Source organism: Aulonocara stuartgranti (assembly GCF_965226115.1).
Source record: "Aulonocara stuartgranti genome assembly, chromosome: 10".
NCBI classification, from domain to species: domain Eukaryota; kingdom Metazoa; phylum Chordata; class Actinopteri; order Cichliformes; family Cichlidae; genus Aulonocara; species Aulonocara stuartgranti.
The window spans coordinates 17,694,312-17,716,015 of record NC_138946.1 but is presented as its reverse complement, the minus strand read 5'-3'; the positions used below and the strand labels follow the sequence as shown (position 1 = coordinate 17,716,015).

At 42.8% G+C, this 21,704-nt stretch overlaps 2 protein-coding genes across 2 annotated transcripts; both read right to left on the bottom strand.

Moving 5' to 3' along the window:
• Positions 1–1,801: 1,801 nt before the first annotated feature.
• Positions 1,802–7,290, bottom strand: LOC309715018 (uncharacterized protein). The gene is made up of 2 exons (XM_082547796.1): positions 2,539–7,290; positions 1,802–2,355 (listed from the first exon to the last, which is right to left on the bottom strand). Exon 1 carries the CDS (start codon positions 5,493–5,495, stop codon positions 2,712–2,714), a length of 2,784 nt encoding a protein of 927 aa, XP_082403922.1. The 5' UTR covers positions 5,496–7,290; the 3' UTR covers positions 1,802–2,355; positions 2,539–2,711.
• Positions 7,291–10,700: 3,410 nt separating this feature from the next.
• Positions 10,701–20,239, bottom strand: trim47 (tripartite motif containing 47). Its single transcript, XM_082547883.1, has 8 exons — positions 19,952–20,239; positions 19,369–19,580; positions 16,516–16,561; positions 16,254–16,349; positions 14,085–14,309; positions 13,110–13,132; positions 12,910–13,031; positions 10,701–12,486 (listed from the first exon to the last, which is right to left on the bottom strand). Exons 1-8 carry the CDS (start codon positions 20,132–20,134, stop codon positions 11,957–11,959), a joined length of 1,437 nt encoding a protein of 478 aa, XP_082404009.1. The 5' UTR covers positions 20,135–20,239; the 3' UTR covers positions 10,701–11,956.
• Between the last annotated feature and the right edge of the window lie 1,465 nt (positions 20,240–21,704).

Sequence of the window (21,704 nt, the reverse complement as noted above, 5' to 3'; positions counted from 1 at the left end):
ATGGGGGGGAGTGGGGCTGTGTGCTTCCTGAAGTCCACAATAATCTCCACTGTCTTCTGGGCATTCAGCACCAGGTTGTTGTGGCTGCACCAGGACACCAGACGTTCAACCTCCCTCCTGTAGGCAGACTCGTCACCGTCCGAGATGAGTCCAATAACGGTGGTGTCATCTGCAAACTTGATTAGCTTGACAGACTGGTGGGTGGAGGTGCAGCAGTTGGTGTACAGGGAGAAGAGCAGAGGAGAGAGAACACAGCCCTGAGGGGAGCCGGTGCTGATGGTCCGGGAGTCCGAGACATTCTTTCCCAGCCTCACATGCTGCTTCCTGTCCGTCAGGAAGTCAGTGATCCACCGGCAGATGGGATCAGGCACATTCATCTGGGAAAGCTTGTCTCGGAGATGGTCTGGAAGGATGGTGTTGAAGGCAGAGCTGAAGTCCACAAACAGGATCCTGGCGTAGGTTCCTGGGGAGTCCAGATGCTGCAGGATGAAGTGTAGGGCCATGTTGATGGCGTCGTCTACAGACCTGTTGGCTCTATATGCAAACTGCAGGGGGTCCAGGAGGGGGGCCGTGAGGGTCCTGAGGTGGGAGAGAACTAGGCGCTCAAAGGACTTCATGACCACAGATGTCAGAGCCACGGGTCTGTAGTCATTTAGTCCAGTGATCCTAGGTTTCTTGGGGACAGGGGTTATGGTGGAGGACTTGAAGCAGGCAGGCACATGACATGCCTGCAGTGAGGAGTTGAAAATGCCAGAAAACACTGGGGCTCATGTGTGGGCCACCTCTGGTAAACCAGATCTGGGCCACCATAGGGCCTTCATTCTTTGCGGTACGCAGGCCATGTGTAAGCACATTGTGTGGGACAGATCCAGGCCATACCAATTTTGCTATGTGGGAGGAATTATGTAAAAATAGAAACATCATAAAAATGAAAATGAACATAAAGTAAAATGTACTGAAAAGAACATCAGTATGGCCATCATTATTTGCTTGGAAAGTCTAAAGTTCCATGGCTTTAAACAGCCAGAGAACGCAATGCCCAGCTTAGAATGACTAAAAGTAACTTCTTTTAACATTCTGTCATTCTGCTTCTATATCAAAAATCCACTAAAAATAGTCATTTGAAAAAAAATATTCGCCACTTTTCATCAGTTTGGGTTCCTCTGTTTATAGCAATTTTTAGAAAAGAACCCAATACCTTTGTCACTATACAGTTGTACAGTGAGATACAGAGCATCTCCTACTCATTGCAAACATGCTGGGAGGGTGGCTCTATCCGCCTTAGTGCAGCTGCTGTACCATACTGTGATGCAGTAAGTTAGTAGGCTCTCAATGGGCGAGTGGTGGAAGGGTGAGCTGTAGTCCACAAAGAGCATTCTGGCGTAGCTCTGCCGCTGTTCTAGGTGACTCAGCACCGAGTGGAGGGTGATGGCATCTTCTGTGAATCTGTTTGCATGGTATGCAAACTGGTGGGTGTCGAATTCTGGGGGGAGGTAATCCTTGGTGTGCTGAAGGACTAGTCTCTCAAAGCATTTCATGATTACCGGTGTGAGGGCCACAGGGCAATAATAGTTCAGGCTGGTGATGGGAGACTTCTTTGGTACTGGGATGATTGTGGCTGATTTTAGACAGGATGGGATGGCTGCTTCATCCAGTGAGAGGTTGAAGATTCTGGTGGAGATGAGGGTGAGCTGGTGGGCACATGGTCTTAGCACTTTACCACGTATTCCGTCTGGACGCCTTCCTGGGGTTCACTGCTAGGAACACTCATCTGACATCGTGCTCTGTTACAGTGAATGGAGCGGTGCAGGAACCAGGTGAGGATGAGGATGGGAGCAGGGCTGAGGCAGATGAATGCTGCTGTTGTGGTGTTTCAAAGCGGGCAAAGAAGCTGTTTATGTCCTCTGCTAGCTGCACACTCAGGTTTTCTGTTTTCACAGTTCTGCCTCTGTGGTTTATGATGTCTATTATTCCATGCCATGTGTTGTTGCTGGACAGGTGGGACCCCTTTTCAGGTCAGCTCGAGCAGACCTGTACAGAGCTCTGTCAACAGACCTACAGGGAGTGCAGAATTATTAGGCAAGTTGTATTTTTGAGGAATAATTTTATTATTGAACAACAACCATGTTCTCAATGAACCCAAAAAACTCATTAATATCAAAGCTGAATGTTTTTGGAAGTAGTTTTTAGTTTGTTTTTAGTTTTAGTTATTTTAGGGGGATATCTGTGTGTGCAGGTGACTATTACTGTGCATAATTATTAGGCAACTTAACAAAAAACAAATATATACCCATTTCAATTATTTATTTTTACCAGTGAAACCAATATAACATCTCCACATTCACAAATATACATCTCAGAATCAGAATCAGAATCAGAATCGTGTTTATTGGCCAAGTATATGTGCAGACACATACAGGGAATTTGGTTCTGGTAGATGGTGGCTCTCAAGCACAGCAATGTAAATCTCACACACACACACACACACACACACACACACACACACACACACACACACACACACACACACACACACACACAAGTGTCTATATATACACATTACACATACATACACAAAGCTATGTAAACCAACTATAAATAACGAATCTAAACTTATATACATAAAATACAGAAATGAATGAGGTGGAATGAATACTACAAAATGTACATAAGGTGCAGTTGCAGTCTGGCAGTGGGAGCAGTGTGACAGGTCAACTGTTAAGAAGGGAGATGGCGAGGGGAAAGAAACTGTTCCTGTGTCGGGTGGTCCTGGTCTGCAGGCTTCTGTACCGTCTGCCAGAGGGCAACAGATCAAAAAGTCTGTGTGCAGGGTGTGAGGGGTCTGCGATGATTTTCCCTGCCCGTTTCCTGGTTCTTGAGAGGTACAGATCCTGGATGGAGGGCAGGGGGGCGCTGATGATCCTTTCTGCTGCCCGTACAGTCCGCTGCAGTCTGCTCCTGTCCTGTTTAGTGGCTGCTCCATACCAGACTGTGATGGAGGAGCACAGGACAGACTCAATGACCGCAGTGTAGAACTGGATCAGCAGCTCCTGTGGAAGACTGTACTTCCCCAGTTGTCTCAGGAAGTACATCCTCTGCTGGGTCTTTTTGAGGATGGAGTTGATGTTGGTCTCCCACTTCAGGTCCTGGGAGATGGTTGTACCCAGGAACTTGAAGATCTTCACAGTCGACACAGGGCTGTCTGATATGGTGAGGGGGAGCAGAGTTGAGGGATGTCTCCTGAAGTCCACTGTCATCTCTACAGTCTTAAGAGTGTTCAGCTCCAGATTGTGCTGACTGCACCAGAGTACCAGCCGCTCAACTTCCTGCCGGTATGCAGACTCATCACCATCTTGAATGAGGCCAATGACAGTGGTGTCATCTGCAAACTTTAGGAGTTTGACAGCAGAGTTATTGGAGGTGCAGTCGTTAGTGTAGAGGGAGAACAGTAGTGGTGAGAGGACACATCCTTGAGGGGCACCAATACTGAGGGACCGGGTTTCAGAGGTGATCTCCCCCAGCCTCACTTGTTGCTTTCTGTCTGTCAGGAAGCTGGTGATCCACTGACAGGTAGCTGGTGACACGCTGAGCTGGGAGAGTTTGGAGGAAAGAAGTTCAGGCACAATGGTGTTAAAAGCCGAACTAAAGTCCACAAACAGGACCCTGGCATAAGTTCCCGGGCGGTCAAGGTGTTGCAGGATGTAATGCAGCCCCATGTTCACTGCATCATCCACTGACCTGTTTGCCCGGTAGGCAAACTGCAGAGGGTCCAGCTGGTGGCCTGTAATGTCTTTCAGATGGGCTAACACCAGTCGTTCGAAGGATTTCATGACCACAGACGTCAAGGCGACAGGTCTGTAGTCATCCAGTCCTGTGATGGTGGGTTTCTTGGGAACAGGGATGATGGTGGAGCGTTTGAAGCAGGAGGGAACTTCACACAGCTCCAGGGATCTGTTGAAGATGCGAGTAAAGATGGGAGCCAGCTGTTCAGCACAGCTTTTGAGGCAGGAGGGTGAGACGCCATCTGGTCCGGGGGCTGTCCTGGGCTTCTGTTTCTGGAATAGTCGGCTCACATCCTGAGTGTGTATTCTTAGTTTCAGGGAGGAGGAAAGGGGGGTGAGAGGTGTGGTGGAGGTCGTTGAGTCTGGGATGGAGAGGGTGGTGGTGGTCGTTGAGTCTGGATTGGGGAGGGTGGGGGTGGTCGTTGAGTCTTGATTGGGGAGGGGCAGGGTGAAGGGGGGAGAGGTGGAAGGTGTGTTGGGGGTCAATGTCTGAAGCAATGTCCCTGGGAAGGGGAGGGTGGGGCGTGGGAGTCTGTCCGTCTCAAACCTGCAGTAGAAAGTGTTTAACTCGTTGGCCAGGTCTTTGTTTGCTTCAATAGTGGGTGGGGGGCGTCTGTAGCTGGTGATTTCCTGCAGGCCCCTCCACACTGATGCAGGGTCGTTGGCTGAGAGCCGTTCTTCCAGCTTCTGGGAGTAGATCCTTTTAGCTGCTTTGATCTCCTTGGTCAGTGTGTTCCTGGCTTGCTTGTACAGGACCCTGTCACCACTTCTGTAGGCGTCCTCCTTGGCCTTGCGAAGATGTTGGAGTTTAGGAGTGAACCATGGTTTATTGTTGTTGTATGTGCAAAAGGTCTTTGTTGGCACACACACGTCTTCACAGAAACTGATGTATGATGTCACAGTGTCCGTGAGCTCATCTAGGTTCTCAGATGCAGCTTCAAAAACAGTCCAATCAGTGCAGTCGAAACAGTCCTGCAGTTCCTGCTTTGCTGTGTTAGTCCACTTCTTCACAGTTTTGACTACAGGCTTGGCACGTTTGAGTTTTTGCCTATAAACTGGAATAAGATGGACCATGCAGTGATCAGAATGTCCCAAAGCTGCCCGGGGCACAGAGCGATAGGCATCTTTTAGAGTGGTGTAGCAGTGATCCAGTATGATGTTGTCCCTGGTGGGGCAGACTATATGCTGTCTGTATTTAGGGAGTTCGTGGTTTAGGTTTGCTCTGTTAAAATCCCCAAGAATAATTGTAAAGGAATCCGGGAATTTCCTCTCCAGGGTAGTAATCTGGTCAGCCAGCTCGCACAGTGCGTTGTTCGCGTTGGCCTGTGGAGGGATGTAAACTCCGACCAGCATGAAGGAAGAAAACTCCCGCGGTGAATAAAAAGGTTTACAGTTGATGAGAAAACTTTCCAAGTGTGGGCTGCAGTGTTTCTGTAACACTGTGACATCAGTACACCAACCTTCATTAATGTAGAAGCAGACTCCACCACCCTTTGTTTTCCCTGAGAGCTCTGTTTCGCGGTCCGCCCGGTGAAGTTGGAAGCCCGGCAGATTTAAGACAGCGTCTGGGACTCGCTCACTGAGCCAGGTTTCAGTGAAGCAGAGGGCAGCAGAGCGTGCAAAGTCCTTGTTAGTCCGGTTTAAGAGCAGTAATTCGTCGACTTTGTTTGGAAGAGAGCGGAGATTCGCGAGGTGAATGGAGGGGAGTGCCATGCGGAATCCTCGCCGACATTCAAAAAAAAAACAACAACAAATCAGCGACCAATATAGCCACCTTTCTTTGCAAGGACACTCAAAAGCCTGCCATCCATGGATTCTGTCAGTGTTTTGATCTGTTCACCATCAACATTGCGTGCAGCAGCAACCACAGCCTCCCAGACACTGTTCAGAGAGGTGTACTGTTTTCCCTCCTTGTAAATCTCACATTTGATGATGGACCACAGGTTCTCAATGGGGTTCAGATCAGGTGAACAAGGTGGCCATGTCATTAGTTTTTCTTCTTTTATACCCTTTCTTGCCAGCCACGCTGTGGAGTACTTGGACGCGTGTGATGGAGCATTGTCCTGCATGAAAATCATGTTTTTCTTGAAGGATGCAGACTTCTTCCTGTACCACTGCTTGAAGAAGGTGTCTTCGAGAAACTGGCAGTAGGACTGGGAGTTGAGCTTGACTCCATCCTCAACCCGAAAAGGCCCCACAAGCTCATCTTTAATGATACCAGCCCAAACCAGTACTCCACCTCCACCTTGCTGGCGTCTGAGTCAGACTGGAGCTATCTGCCCTTTACCAATCCAGCCACGGGCCCATCCATCTGGCCCATCAAGACTCACTCTCATTTCATCAGTCCATAAAACCTTAGAAAAACCAGTCTTGAGATATTTCTTGGCCCAGTCTTGACGTTTCAGCTTGTGTGTCTTGTTCAGTGGTGGTCGTCTTTCAGCCTTTCTTGCACTGAACATAAGTTCCCTGCAATTTCTGAAGAATATTACAGTAAATCTGGCTGAAACTTGGCCCAGACGTACAGCAGGTTTCCCGGAGGAGGGATGTGTTGAAAGTTGGACCTCAACTACTCAGGATGATTTTTAATGAATTTCTGAAATTTCCATAATTGTAGTGTATTGGCTGTATTGAATTGCATATAAATGTCCATTAATTTCTGAGTAATTTTACAGTGAATCTGGCTGAAACTTGGCACACAGGTACAGTAGGTGTCCCAGAGGGGGGATGTGTTGAAAGTTGGACATCAACTACTCAGGATGATTTTTAATGAATTTTTGAAAATTGACATAATTATAGTGTATTGGCTGTATTAGATTGAATACAAGTACCCTTTAATTTCTGAGGAATTCTACAGTAAATCTGGCTGAAACCTGGCACACAGGTACAGTAGGTGTCCCAGAGAAGGAATCTGTTGAAAGTTGGACATCAACTACTCAGGATGATTTTTAATGAATTTTTGAAAATTGACACAATTGTAGTGTATTGGCTGTATTAGATTGAATAAATGTTTCCATTAATTTCTGAGGAAATCTACAGTAAATCTGGATGAAACTTGGCACACAGGTACAGTAGGTGTCCTAGAGGAGGGATGTGTTGAAAGTTGGACATCAACTACTCAGGATGATTTTTAATGAATTTTTGAAAATTGACACAATTGTAGTGCATTGGCTGTATTGCATTGAATACAAGTACCCTTTAATTTCTGAGGAATTCTACAGTAAATCTGGGTGAAACCTGGCACACAGGTACAGTAGGTGTCCCAGAGGGGGGATGTGTTGAAAGTTGGACCTCAACTACTCAGGATGATTTTTAATGAATTTCTGACATTTCCATAATTGTATTGACTGTATCGGGCTGCTACATTGTAATTTGTGCGCGCGCGGGTATAGTCTTTCAATCGGCACATAAAGCGAAAAGGCGCTACCGTAAAGACTGGTGTAAAAGCGCAAGGAAATTTATGCGGCGGATAGGAGGCGGCTGGCTTGACCGCGGCTCACAAATGACGGCTCACTTTACCGCGGTTCATTTCCAAACAAGTTCAAGTGTGTATCATTCTGTAATGAAAGATACGCAACAGGAAAACATTCAAGACAAGTTTTCAGAAAACAAAGCCTACCACATTTGGACACCTGGGCCCTATTTCAGGAAGCCGGTTTAGTGGAAAAACTGAGTAAGTATACCCTGAGTTAACGAAAACTCTGGGTTTTCGGTTTCACAAAGCGAGTTCAGATGAAGCCTCAGTGAGTCACTATGACGACACACGCCGTGAAGCTAACCTGCCCCCTAGCAGGTTTACTACAACTAACCCTGACTGTCTCCGCCCCTTTGTCGGAAACCTGACAGTAGGAAGTGTCAGACATGGCGTGCCCCGTCCTTGAAGAGCCAGTAGATCGTGAAGCCCAAATTCTCCGCAGAGCTCTCCGCCGGGAGAGAGTGATCAGAGCGCGTTTGGACATTTTATCATTTCCTGATGATTTTCTGTGCGAACGTTACCGTTTCACAGCACAATCTATAAGTTATTTGGATAACATCCTCAGGCCATATATTACGCATGTGACACATCGCGGACATTCTCTCAGTTCTGTACATATTATTTGTATTGCACTTCGTTTTTTGCAAACGGGAGCTTTCTGCATAATATTGGTGACGCTGAGCACGTTTCCAAGGCTACCGTCTGTCGGGCAGTCAGGAATGTTACAGTTGCACTGAAACGTCTCCTGTACTCGTCTGTGGTGTTCCCCGGTCATAGACCCACAAGATTTATCAAAGAGGGATGCCACAAAATTGCAGGTAGCAGGATGACCAAAACTTAATTCATGATGTGGTGATACTTGAACTACTACTTAAATTTTACATTTATTTCCAGGGTTCCCAGGCGTGATTGGCTGTATAGATGGTACTCACATTCCAATCATTGCTCCTTCAGTAAATGGAGGAGACTATGTGAACAGGAAGTCTTTCCACAGCATTAATGTACAGGTACATAGTTCCCTGTAGCATTTCAAACTAACAAATTATTTCATTATAGTAATGGATGCTAATTTGTGTTCTCTGCACTGTGAAGATCATATGTGATGCTGCCAACATTATCACAAATGTGGAAGCCAAGTGGCCAGGCTCTGTCCATGACTCACAAATATTCCGTGAATGTACACTGAGCACAAAATTTGGACATGGTGAGTTGAGAATACTTTAAAATATATAAAGACCAATTGCTTCAGGGACATTTGAACTGAAGTGTATCCTTCTGTCTTAGGAGAGTTCACTGGCTACTTGCTTGGTGATAGGGGGTATCCATGTTTACCCTATTTGCTTACCCCTTACCCTGACCCGGGCCCACAGCAGCGATATAATCTGGCTAATTGCAGGACAAGAGCCAGAATTGAAATGACTATCGGAATGCTTAAGGCCCGGTTCCAGTGCCTGCAAAGACTCAGGGTCACCCCAGAAAGGGCATGTGACATTATTGTGGCATGTGTGATTCTTCACAACATTGCCACAATTAGAGGAGAACACTGTCCTTCTGAACCAAACATCAGCAGTGATCCAAACCATGAACATCCTGACCCTCCCACGGACATACAAGATGGAAGCGCAGTCAGAGACACCATATGTCACAATCATTTCTTTTGACCCATCACCTCAACATGTTGAAAGACGAATAAACAGATTTTTTGTTCAACTGGCTTTATTGGTCACCTGTATTTCCTGTACACAAAGTATTAAAAGATGTAAACCTCATAAAGTGTCTCTGTTGCTTCCTCCTCTGTAACAGCTGTCAATGTTTCTCCATTATTTTCCTGTAGTAAAGAAATAAACAACATTGCTGTTCTACTGTGAACTCATATAATCTGTGGAGTATTACTCACAACTGCATGTTGGTCTGGCTCAACAGGAGGCTGCACCAGATGCAGTACACCACCACCATCAACTGATAGAATATGAGGTTTATACAGGACACTTATAACTTACAAGGGACCAAATGGCAATTAACAAACATACCAATCAGCTTACACTTCATTGTCATTATGCTCTCAAAGACGACCAAGACTGAGGGAAGGCAAAATCAGTAGGAAAATAACTTCACTACAAAATAACCCATTATGGTAAAGAGTTTATCAAATGAATGAGTAGCACTGCAAAGGTGACTGTGAAGAAAGGATGTATGCACATCATGTATTATTTTGAATTTACCCCCTATGTAGGCACTTGTGTCTTGCGGGGTTATTGACTCAGAGGATGTCCCCGCAGAGATGCCTTCGGCCACAGGGCGCCCACTGTTTTGGCTGAGGGCCAACTGCTCAGCCTCTGTGAGTGGTGGTGGTGGTGGAGGACCCCCACCTGTTTTTTGGGCCTCCGCTTTTTTTCTGTTGGCTATAACGGGGTCACATTTGAGCATACAGAGTAAGCAAATATGTACTTGTAATGTGCTCAGATAATTTCAATAAGTGCTTACAGAAAGAATATTAATGTAGCCTCTAACTGCAATTGATTTACATCGGACAAACAGACCAAGCACTATGGCTCATAATACAATTACACCTTACCTGTTTGGACTATATTTTTATATTTCATTTTTACTTGCTGCCAGGCACGTTTGGGGCCTGTTGGGTTGCACCTGCGCTCACATCACATCACAACATAAAATGTATACAATAACAAATAAAATAACATATGATAAAATAACGTGTTAAATGGGTGGTAATCCCTAGATCAATGTTTATATTAACACTCACGCATTGACTCTGTCGGCTATGTTTTGCCATGCATGCTCCCTTTCTTTTGCAGCTGAGGCTGTGTTACTTTTTTCCGCGGAATTTGCATGTTATCGGCATATGCTGCCATCAGAATTTCGGCCTCAAGCGCTGTAAAATACATTGACCGCGCCTTCTTTCCCTCCATCTCCATGGTGACTCGCTTACTCTGTGCTCCGCTTATCAGGGCTTTATGTATCCTCGTCCGCGCGCTTCACTTGGGGTTAAAGCAACTCCGCGTTGATTGAACTACTTGTTATCAGCCTTTCTGAAACCGAATATTCCGAGTTGGACAGTTCGGGGTTACTCAACCCTGAGTATCGTTTTTCACTCTGAGTTTTCTAAACCGGCCTCCTGAAATAGGGCCCTGGAACTAAAATATAACCCAAATATCCCAAAGTACTCTAGAGTTCAACGTAAGGCCATCTCTGTCTGACAGCTAAAGCATGGCAAAAACTGAGGCATGTAACAAGACAACGATCCCAAGTGCAGCAGGAAATACTAAATTGCAGAGACTTGTCGTGTTTTTGATCTTTAGTAACCTTATAGCAAAGATAAAGTTCAGTTTAAAGGAAATTGTGGAAGAAGTTGCAATACTATTCTAATTTTACTGCATTGTCTAAATACAAAGTGTTTTAAATGGATGACAGACTTACAAGTCAAATACACTTTGCATCTTTTAATCCTAATGTGAGAAACACCAATCACATTAATAGAACCCCCCCCCCAAGGGGGAAAAAATAAAAAATAAAAAATCCAACAATACATTTCAGTAATAAAAAGTATGTATTGAATAAGATACACCATCTGAGACAACATTTACCAGCAAATACTCAAAGTTAAAGAGTAGAGTTTCAGTCCCAACATGTGATGGCAGACCTCCGTTTTAAATGAGGCCGTTTAAGATTACAAAAAAAAAAAAAAAAAAAAAAAAAAAAGAAAAAAAACCCCCACACACAAAAAAAAAAAACTACCAAAAAACACATTTAAAAAAGTTAAATGGGGACAAAAAGACTTAAAATACAATGGTGATGATTTGAAAACAAAATTCTGTTTATGGGGGGGAAAAAAAAAAAAAAAAAAAAAAGTGCAACAACTAATGCTTGCTGAGCTGCAGTTAGAATACTGCGGTAGTTTTTCCTTCTATCCAGATCAATACCAACACTGGCTGAAACTGATTTGCTTTCAACACTGCGGGGGGGGGGGGGGGGGGGGAAGGAAAAAAATGCAGCATCAAAAATAAGCTGAAAGAAAGATGCAACTCCGCAATATACAGAGGGAAAAGTCCAAAAATGCCAAGCGTGCAACTTTAAGTTTTTATCATCTTATATAAAATTAAGTGTTTAAAAGGTTTGTGATAAAATGATTTGTACTGATGGATGTTGCCACTTCCATTCATTCCTGGAAGTCTAATTGTAAAATCAGTACAATATGGACAAAATTGAGTGTTCAGTCTCATATTGATGAGGGAATGTAGCATGATAACAACAGACAGTCAAACTATACCAGACAATGCTTCACCACTGACCCTTCTAAGAGTGAGCTTTTATAGTAGTAGAAGTATGGCATAGTTGTTGCTAACGGGATAACAGCACTGAATATGCTCTGAACAACAAGAGCATCCGAGGCATCTGCAACCCAGCAGACACAGTGATGAATAGCAAAGCACTTCTCCAAACCCCCAGCCAAAGGAGGTGGTATGAGCCTACAGTGTGTGTCCAAGTTGAAAACTACCAAATTTGTGTACACCTGGTACTTTTTATTCAATGTAAAATGTACTTTCTAAAAACCAGTAAGACAACTCAAAAGCATACATGACTTCAAGGGTCAACATCAGCCTATCACTCCAGCCTGATCTATGAGATAAAGCCTTGCCAACAGGCAGAAATGAACACGCAGGCGTTAAACTTGTTTAAACTCTCAGTAATAGTGGCATATTTGCAGTCTGCTGCCTGGGTCATTTTTCCCTGGGCTGAAGAAAGGGTAGACAGGCTCCTCAAAGCAGGTGTCAAACATGTACAGCCTCTTCATTGTTACAGCATCATAGAAGCTAAGACGCCCGTTGTCATAGTCCAGGTACACACCCACGCGAGGAGAATTCCAGTAGTCGGCAACTGGAATGCGTCCGTCCTCCCCATTGGCGTACAGCCGGTCCTGCAGGCACAGGCTCCAGTATCCTGCGGAGGGTGTGAGGCTGACGAAGCCCTTCCTGTTGCTGCACTCTGTGGTCACTCCCAGGTACCACACACCTTTGTCCCTCACATCCACCTCCCAGTAGTGCTGGCCACTAGCATACTGGGCTGTGGAGAGGATGCCACAGAACCGATTGAAGCGGGCAGGGAGGTCTGGCTCCTGGCTGCGGACACGGCCCTCCTCCACTTTGGTGTCAAAGTCCGAGATAAGCAGGTTCGGGTGAGCGGTGTCTGGGTCCAAGGTGAGGTTCTGGGGCACTATGGAGACGCCATGACAGATTAAATCACATTAGTCTTAAGCTGACCTGATACTACATTTTTAAAAGAGCAGACTTGGTAGACAAACTGCCTGCTGAAATTGATATTTTTTTATATTGTCATTTGTGCTTAGAAATATAATCATTTGTATGCTGATAAAAGTCTGTGTGCAGAAAAAAAAGGTAGATTAGTTGACTATCAAAAAGAATCATTAATTGCAGCCCTATTAGACAGTAACCCGTTTCAAAAAGAAAGCATGCAGAAAAGTTAACCTGCATTACTGCAGTTTCTTTAGAGACTTTAATATATTCACCATCCAGCAAGCTTTAGGCTGAAAATGCCCAACCTCATGCCTAAAAATCTGTCTTACAGTTCAAATATAGCATCTCTTAAGCACTAACAGTACATGATTCTTCAACTTACTGGTGTGCAGCACGTGCATCATCTTTTTCCACATGATGAGCTGAAAGGGCCCTGAGAAGTCTGTAAATTCTGTCGGACAGTTAACCGGCTCCAAAGAGGTGAAAGGCTTGCACTGTACAACTCTGCAGAAGAAACATGGAAATTAACATGCTGGGTTTTTGTAAAGCATTTTTGTAATAAATGAACAAAAAGCTACTTACTCATTAAATGTCTCAGCAAGGCTCTGTTGCAGGGGGGGGGTGGGGGGGGGGGGGGAGAAGAAAAGAAAGAATATACTTAATTTGTGGTTTAATGTATAATTCAAACCCTAACAAACAAGTTTCATAACATTTCTGTTGCTTTGAGCAGCCCCATGTGCCCATATGCCATTTTAAGGACGCTTTGATCCTTAATCCTTAGTGCACAGTGGTAAACTGTCATCAGGGTGTCTGCAGTTTATCACAAATTAATATTTAAAGTCCTTTTATAAGAATATGAAATCAGACCAGTTTCATGACCGTTTGGCTTTGCATGATGAATGGCCACGCAGTATGCTCACATCCACAGCAACTCTGCTTTTAATGGTAATTTGGAGAAGCTTGTCAAAATAAAGAATGTTGGATGATGGCGGCTATTTGCTGGTGGGGTTTTACTTCACATTTGACTTCCCATGTGATATTTAAATACAACAATTTGGGCTCCTGAGTATCTACAGTAAACAGTATTTAAGGCTACTCTGGTTGACTAGGGGCGTGTTCCTAGGTCTAATTTTATAACTACAACTCTGTGCACCAAATTTTCCCATCGCATTGTTAACCTAAAGACAATGGCTGTGCTTTTATTTCAGCTTTAAAATGTATGATTATCACCCAGTTATAAACAAGCATTTTCACTTTTGCGTACAGTTTAAAAAAAATTAAAATAAAAGGGGGCACATGTTTGTCATAGGCAGCATGATTGCATTAACACAAAAAGGTAAAGGCAATAGTGCAGCTTTTAACAGAAGAAGCCTGATAAAAAGGAATGTTACAGGCCTGCCAAAGCTGTATTTAAGACAGTCTCATTCTTAAGAATACTGCTTTATCCTTTTTGAAGCAAAAGGGTTTGGGATGGGGAACTCAGCAATAACGTTATCCAACTCTTATGTCATAGCCATGGTCTGACAATTTACAAGTTAAACTTTGAAGTCAACTGACCTCAAAGTTAGTTTTTCCATTGATCTGGCTGTGGATAGCTGCTATAGCTTTGTCCACAGCTGCTGCTTCCGTTTCCACAGTCTTCAAGTTATCATCTATAACAGCCATGGTGGCCACTTCCTCAGCGTCCAGGCTCTCAAGCAGCGAGTCCCTCTCGTCCAGCAAAAACTGGACCAAGGCACCGACGTCTGCTTCAATCTTTTCCTTGAGTCTCTGCTTTTTCAACTAGAGCAAAAGAAAAGTATAAGATAAATGTGTCGCATTCAGTGTTGGGTAAGTTACTTTAAGTAATTACTTAATATTGTATTTAAAATACTTAATTACTGTGTCGGGAAAGTTACTTAATTACTCAATAAGTAATTAAACTAAATACTTCTGTGAAGATTATGAGTAAAACATGTTATTTTATGACCATAGTCAATGTAGTTGAATTATGTTAACAGTTGTAGGACATGTATTATCCTTTAGTTTAGATGGTGTGCTGTGTATGTAGTCTAGTTCTCATTATACTCTTGAGTTAACAGAACATATTCACATATTAGTTTATTAGATAAATTTGCATCACTCTGTATCCTTGATCTGCTGTGAATGTCTCACACTGTGTTCTTGACATGTTTTATTGCTGAATCATGAAGAGAAAGGAGACTCTGAGTCTAGGGCAGAAGAGATAAACCACATTCTATACCCCCACCTTTGCAGGAAGACAGGGAGGCAAGGTCAGGAGCCAGTCTCGCTAAGAAGTAGAAAAACATGTGAAGATGTAGCTTTTATGACTAGGTGGGGCTGTCAGAAGCTATAAAAGTCTGTGAAAATCGCCACCATTTTGAGAGACATGTGCCTAACCCTCTGGCCGCATCTCTCCCGTCCGGACGTCTTAATGCTCTGTGTGTTGAATTGTATGGAAATAAATGATTGTTGATTGAGCATTTATACACCGAGTATTGTCCTTCCTTCAGCCCAAAGATTAAAAGAACTGGGAGATTACAACACTTCTTAAAAACCCTATAAACCTTGAGTGGACAAACAATAGAAATTAAAAAAAAATAAATAAATAAATAAATAAAGTTATTATTTAAAGAGTTTAAAGACTGAGACTACAGTACGCAGCGGTAGCATCTCTTCCACAATGTAGCCTGCAATCATTTTTTAAGCTCACCTTCAGATGCTTTCTGTGCTGCTGAAGTAAAATCTAATTTTGCCTGCTTAGCAGGAGTTGCCGCGGTGTTATCCATGGATGATGAACAAGGATCAGTCAGAAGTGTTCGTCTCTGCTCTCGTGTCAGGCGCTTCAGTAGATCACTCCTGGTATTAACAGCGGCTGATTTATTTATTTTTTTTTCCCCTCCCCAGGACATAGCTTACACCTTACTGTAATGTTCTTGTCTGCTTGTTTCAGACGAGTGAAGAGACAGGAATATGTCCATTTCATAAAACAGCCACTCGCTTCAGCCTAGTCCGACATCTTCCGCTTTAGAATACGACTACGCAGCAAACTGGCACGAAATGACGTGCACCTGGACTACAGCGATGTTAAAGCGGCAGAGTTTACTTCTACGTTTAGAAGATAAATTATTGAAATTAAATGATATTCAGCGAGTTTTAATTTTACAATGTAATGCAAGTACATTGTAAGTAACTAATTAAAATACCTAAAAATGAACAGTAATCAGTTACTCTACTTTTTCAGTGGTAAAGTAATTTAATTACAGTAACGCATTATACCCAATGCTGGTCACATTGCAGTTCTAGTGATGCCTACCACAAACAACGACACTGTTGGTTTAAAGTATAAATGACACACGATCTGTGGTTTAAGTCAACTTTTAAATGTGACCATGCATTTCCAAATAATATGGCAGAGTCATTTGTGCAAACAAGCACGTCAGCCTGAGCAAAGCGTTATAAACAGAACTGAGAATCTGCTAGAGTCATCCTGACAAGGCTCTTACCCCCCAACAAAAAACAAAAAACAAAAAAACCCCAAAATAATATTGACTGACCAGAACTATAATGTTAACATAACTTCAAGACGAATGCTCAAGAAATGCATGTTCAGCAGTCCACTAAAATTTCACTGTGCACAACTGAATGTTTGCATGCAATATGCAAAAAATGGCCACTTGAACACCAAGTTCACAAACAGAGCAAGTAAGAACGGTCATTCCATACCCTCAGTTCACTTTTAGTGAGCTCATCAGCCGTAACAACTTTTACACATTGAGACTTCTGCCAGTTGAGCTCCAATAGCCTCAGTTTCAGTTCCATCTGTAACAAATGTACAGGAAGACATGTAGTCAGGAAAGCAGGGCAACAGTGCAAATATTAGAGATGCAGTAAATAAGAGTCTAGGTTACCAATACATAATAGGAGACTACTTAAAAATAAAAAAAAAATATAATAATAATAATAATAATAGGAACACTACTGCTACCTTCATGTCAGTCACAACTTCTGGCACTGGTGCCACATCATGGTGTCTGAAACGAAACACTCAGCATGTTACAGAACAATTTGTTTTAATCAAAAATAAATAAACATTGGACTCACTGTGTCATCTAGAACTTCCTTTCAGACAGATGTTTAGATTGTGTTTCTTACAAATCCCAATGGATTAACTTTCCACAATATAATTATCCAACAGAGCAAATGTTATTTTACACAATTCCTCATCTGAGGATAAAAAAGGAACAAATAAACACAAATCATATGATTGTTTTGCACAGTGTGTCATTTATAAAGAGTTTCTTGTTGTTTGAATTAACTGGGAAACTGCTATGACAGAAAAATAGCAGTTTTAGAACCTCTCATAGTGAATTAGAATGGTTGAAAGTTTTCAGCGAGTCCTTTTTTAGTTATATGAATAATGTTTAAAAAGTGACTCGTAAATACCTAAGACAGGAACTAGCCACAATCAGTTTTAGGTTTCAGTCATCTTTCACTTTAATCAATGAACATTATTCGTGTCACATCAGGTCTCCGACAGATTACAAAAGTGAAGGCTATGACATCAATATGGAGACAAATTTGCCTCAAGAGGGTTGTAAAAGTGTATGATATGATCCACAAGCATAAACTAAGCTTTACAAATGTGTGCAATGTTGTGTGTAACTTATGGACTCATGAGCATGTGCTTCAATAAATAAAATATAAATACTGATCAGTTATACACAGTCAAGTTGAGCTCACAAATCCAATAAGTTTTCGAAAGGTAAAATTTTCTGTGTACAAATTATTCATCCTGAGGGAAATTGGTGTAGGGTCTGGTGTAATTGAGCGTAGGTCTGTGTCAGTGCACATTTGTGTTCAGCCGAGAGAGAGTGTCCCTTCACCCAGTTAGGCAAAAGTCAACAGTCTTTAGTCGATGCGGGTGGCCTTGGGGTGGGGGAGAGAGTCAGTCTTGTTATCCAAGGAGAATTTTGTTATTCAGCTTTTGCCTTGAGCATCCAGCTGGCGCCAGGAGGGCCGCATGAGATGAAGATGGTAGTTGTTTTGTTTAGTGCGAACAAACTGCTTCCAATTTTGAGACCATCCTCTGCATTAAGTATATGCTCCATATTATGAATACAGATATAGTCGAGGTAAAGTGGAATAAATCCTTTGTTAATCTGAGCATTCTCTAATGAAATCAGGCCAACATTGATATTAGCGTAATTAATTATCCTTAACATTTCAGAATGTGGCAGGCTACTCTGTAGGGTCTGTAATTGTAAATCTGTATTTTCTTGTAAAAGGGATTACCAGCTGTTCTGTTTATTTAGAAAAAAAAACAAAACAAAAAACCCATATGCATGCAATGGAAGGCCAGATGTCCCAGTTTTACACTGGGATTTGAACATAGCTTATATTTGTGGATCTTGTGGAGCAGGGAAATTATTTTACTGCCATTGGTAAATAATCATTACTATTGCAGTTATTTGAAGATAAAGATACTTTTTAAGTTGCTTTTTTGCAGACACTTTGTAGTTGACTAGTAGACTTTCCAGGCTCTGGTTGCCTAGGTACCACCACATGCTCATTGACAAGTTAGCTTATTTTGGATAATCAGCATTTCCTCTACTTAAATGTAGTTAAAGAAATTTGTTTCGCCTACAGTATGACCTGAATTGAGCAACCAAACCCAGAAATGCAGGAGAAAATGATTAACAGTTGTGGCAGAGGGAAGTTTTCCCTATAGAGCTCTAAAAGATGGGAAGTCTTTTAGAACCATAACCAACATGCCCCAGTGCATATTTAAATAAAATGTTTAAAGCACTTTTGCATTGGCTTCACTTTTCAGAGGTACATCCTCTATATAATCTATGTGTGAGCCCCACCCACTTTGTCTGCCCTTGCTATAAGTCGCTTAATGCAGCGGTCCCCAACCCCCGGGCCTCGGACCAGTACCGGTCCGTGAGTCGTTTGGTACCGGGCCGCGAGAGTTGAGGCTCAGGTGTGAAATGTATAGTTTTCAGGGTTTTTAATCTGTTTTCAGCGTTATTTTGTTATCCTGTGTCTTTTCACGTGTTTTATGAATAAATTCTCTTTTTCTGTACCGGTACTAGTTTTATTTTGTTGTATTTATCCACGACACCTTAAAGGCCAGTCCATGAAAATATTGTCGGGCATAAACTGGTCCGTGGCACAAAAAAGGTTGGGGACCGCTGGCTTAATGTCTTGCTGAGGTCATTGCACACTGTGTGGCTGCCCCTCCTCAATACTGGTCTCAAACTAAAGTTAATTCACAGATGGACACTCGTACACTAGGCATTCACAATGATGCTTCCAAATTTCGTTGCCTTGTACCTGTGATGTGCGCAATGACCATAAAGTTGAATTCTATTCCAAATGAGTCTTGGGTACATTAGTGCCAAAAACCTCATTCTACAACCCTCCTGGGATCTTACTATGAAATGCAGATATACTGCAGTGCTTCCCAAGCTTGGTGTGGGGTCATAAGCAGCTGCCAGTCATGCTATGGGTCCCAATTTCCAATGATACTGGTTACATTAGTAAATGCTTGAAAGTTATTTAGGCGATACAGGATTGAAAAAACAAAAACAACAAAAACCCCACAAAGCCACAAACTAAAAGTAAAAATGTGAAATTATTCTGCTAATATTAAGGTAATACCATTAAGCATGGCAGACAAAACATAAGATGAAAATGGTGCTTTTTACATCGCCCCCTTATTATTCCTAAAAATCTGGTTCATACTGTCCAGTGTACTAATATCTGTCATTAATAAAATCTTTTCAGGGCACAGAGCTGTGGTGTGATATTTGTAAAGTCAATCATAAAACCCAACCTGTGTGATCTAGATTCCCTGCAGACAACACAGATAGGCCTCTTATCGGTCTGGCAGTAGAGTTTCAGCTCTTCACCATGATGCTCACACTTTTCACCAAATTTCACAGGCTTGGAGGGGGCAGGACAAGCACCCAGGCACTCCAGATCGTCCAGTTTGGCCACCAAGTTCTGCACCAGATAGTTTTTAGTGAAAGTCCTCTTGTTGAACACCTGACGGAATAAAGAAAGAAGCTAAGGACGACTAACCAAGCACAAGGTTGCGTACATCATATCATTTTTGGAGCTAAGCTTTTAACCTGCCAGCTCATGTGTTGACAGGTTGACTATCGTTAGCTAAGGGAAGGAGGAAAAAAAACCCCAACAACAACAACCAGCTATCCTAGCAACTGCAAAATGCACTGCGTAGGTATCCGTTATTTTAAAAGCAGTAGCCAAACACGCGGTGTTATTTCTCGTAGATATTTATAAAAGAAAAAAAAAAGACATTGGAAGAAACACTGGCACCGCCGTGTTATTGTATTTACCTTCAGACGAGGTTCAAAAAAGAAAAACAAAAAGGCGTATATAATGTATTAACTTACCGTTCGGCACTGAGGACACTGATACCCATAGTCTCCGCCATTTTCATCCCAGTGCATACAGATGCAAAAGCGGCAGAAATTATGGCCGCATTTCAGAATAACGGGGTCCTTGAAGAAGTCCAAACAAATAGCACATGTCAGTTCCTTCCTCAGGTCATCTCCAGATGCACCAGCAGTCGCCATGTTTACAAACCAACCAGCAGCGGAGAACTGCCACTGCAGGAAGTGAAGGAAGAGGATGGAGGGAGGGAAGTGGGCACATTTGTGCAGTGTCGCTTTCGCTCTCAGCCAATCAGTTTTCACTCTCTCTCTATTCAATTGTATTTCAATTATATACCCTTTATTGGCACAGCAGTCAAATGAACCATAGTCTTCAATCTAAGAAATCACAAATTGCACTTTTATTTTACTGCTTCCCAGAGGAGCATTTAAAACATTTTCCCCTACAGACATTGTGGAGCCTAACTCATTTCACTGACAGTCATAATTGTGCCATTTTTTTCCTTCTTAATCGTTCCTACTTTGCCTAGGAAGGTGAATTAACAATGTGTGTGCTTACAGGTCAGCTGCTAACTGAGCTACTTTAACTTATTACTCACCAGTCCAAATAAGCTCTTAAGTCTGTGATAGCAAATGGAAAATTACTAGTACAGTGGGGGAAATAGTCCCTAATTTTTGTGGTAGTTTCACTTTAATGGTGAGACAGAATATCAACTAGAAATCTAGAACCAAAACACATTATATAAAAATTGATTTTCATGCCACTGAGTGAAATAAGTATTTGATCCCCAACAACCCAGCCAGAATACTGGCTCCCACCAATTGGTTGTGTGCCCACGTGGCACATAGATTACAGTTAATCAATTAATCAGTCAATTAAATAGAGATAGTACTGATCTCAACTCATTATGTGTATAAATCACCCCTATTCACAGCATAAATATCTTCCAACCTCTCCCCCCATCATGGGTAAGACCAAAGGACTTCGGGACCAGACTGTAGAGCAGCAAAAGACTGGGATAGACCAGAAGACCATCATCAAGAAGCTTGGTGAGATGGTGACTGTTGGTGTGATTCTTTGTAAATGAAAAAAGTATAAAATGGCTATCAGCCGCCCTCAGTCTGGCGATCCAATGCAAGCCCTTGCCTCATGGGGTGAGGATGATTATGAGAAATGTGACGAATCAGCCCAAACTACAAGCGAGCAGCTTAATGATCTCAAGGCAGTTGGGACCACAGCCACCAAGAATACCACTGGTAACATGTTTTCCTGTATAACATGAATAACTGGATTGAAATGTTGAAGCGTCCGCAGGGTCCCCCATTTAAGAAGGCGCATGTACAGGCCCAACTCAAGTTTGTCAGTGAACACCTAAACGATTCAGAGAATTGTTGTGGGAAAGTACTATGGTCAGATTAAACCAAAATCGAGCTCTACTCGATCAGCTTGCAATCAACTTGACACATCATGTTTGATGGAAGAGAACTGCTGAGTGTGACTCAAAGAACACCATCCCCTCAGTCAAGTCCACAGAAGTGGAATCATTATGCTTTGGGGTTGATTTTCTGGTCAAGTTATACGTCGACCGCATTGAGGGACTAGTGACGGGGGAATGTAGTGTAAAATCTTGGACGAGAACCTCCTACTCTCAGCCGGAACACTGAAGATGGGTTAGTGATGGATGTTTTTTTTCAGCAACAAAGAAGTGGCCTAAAGAAGAAGCGCATTAGGGTCTCCAGACCTGGAGCTTCA

What these genes read in the sequence shown, in the direction of transcription:
- trim47 (XM_082547883.1), bottom strand. Translation starts at nt 20,134, where the DNA reads ATGGCGACTGCTGGTGCATCTGGAGATGACCTGAGGAAGGAACTGACA. An exon ending in AGGGAATCTAGATCACACAG is followed by an intron (nt 16,562 to 19,368) that starts GTTGGGTTTTAT and finishes GTTTCGTTTCAG; the next exon opens with ACACCATGATGTGGCACCAG. An exon ending in CTTGCTGAGACATTTAATGA is followed by an intron (nt 13,032 to 13,109) that starts GTAAGTAGCTTT and finishes TTTCTTCTGCAG; the next exon opens with AGTTGTACAGTGCAAGCCTT.
- LOC309715018 (XM_082547796.1), bottom strand. Translation starts at nt 5,495, where the DNA reads ATGGCACTCCCCTCCATTCACCTCGCGAATCTCCGCTCTCTTCCAAAC.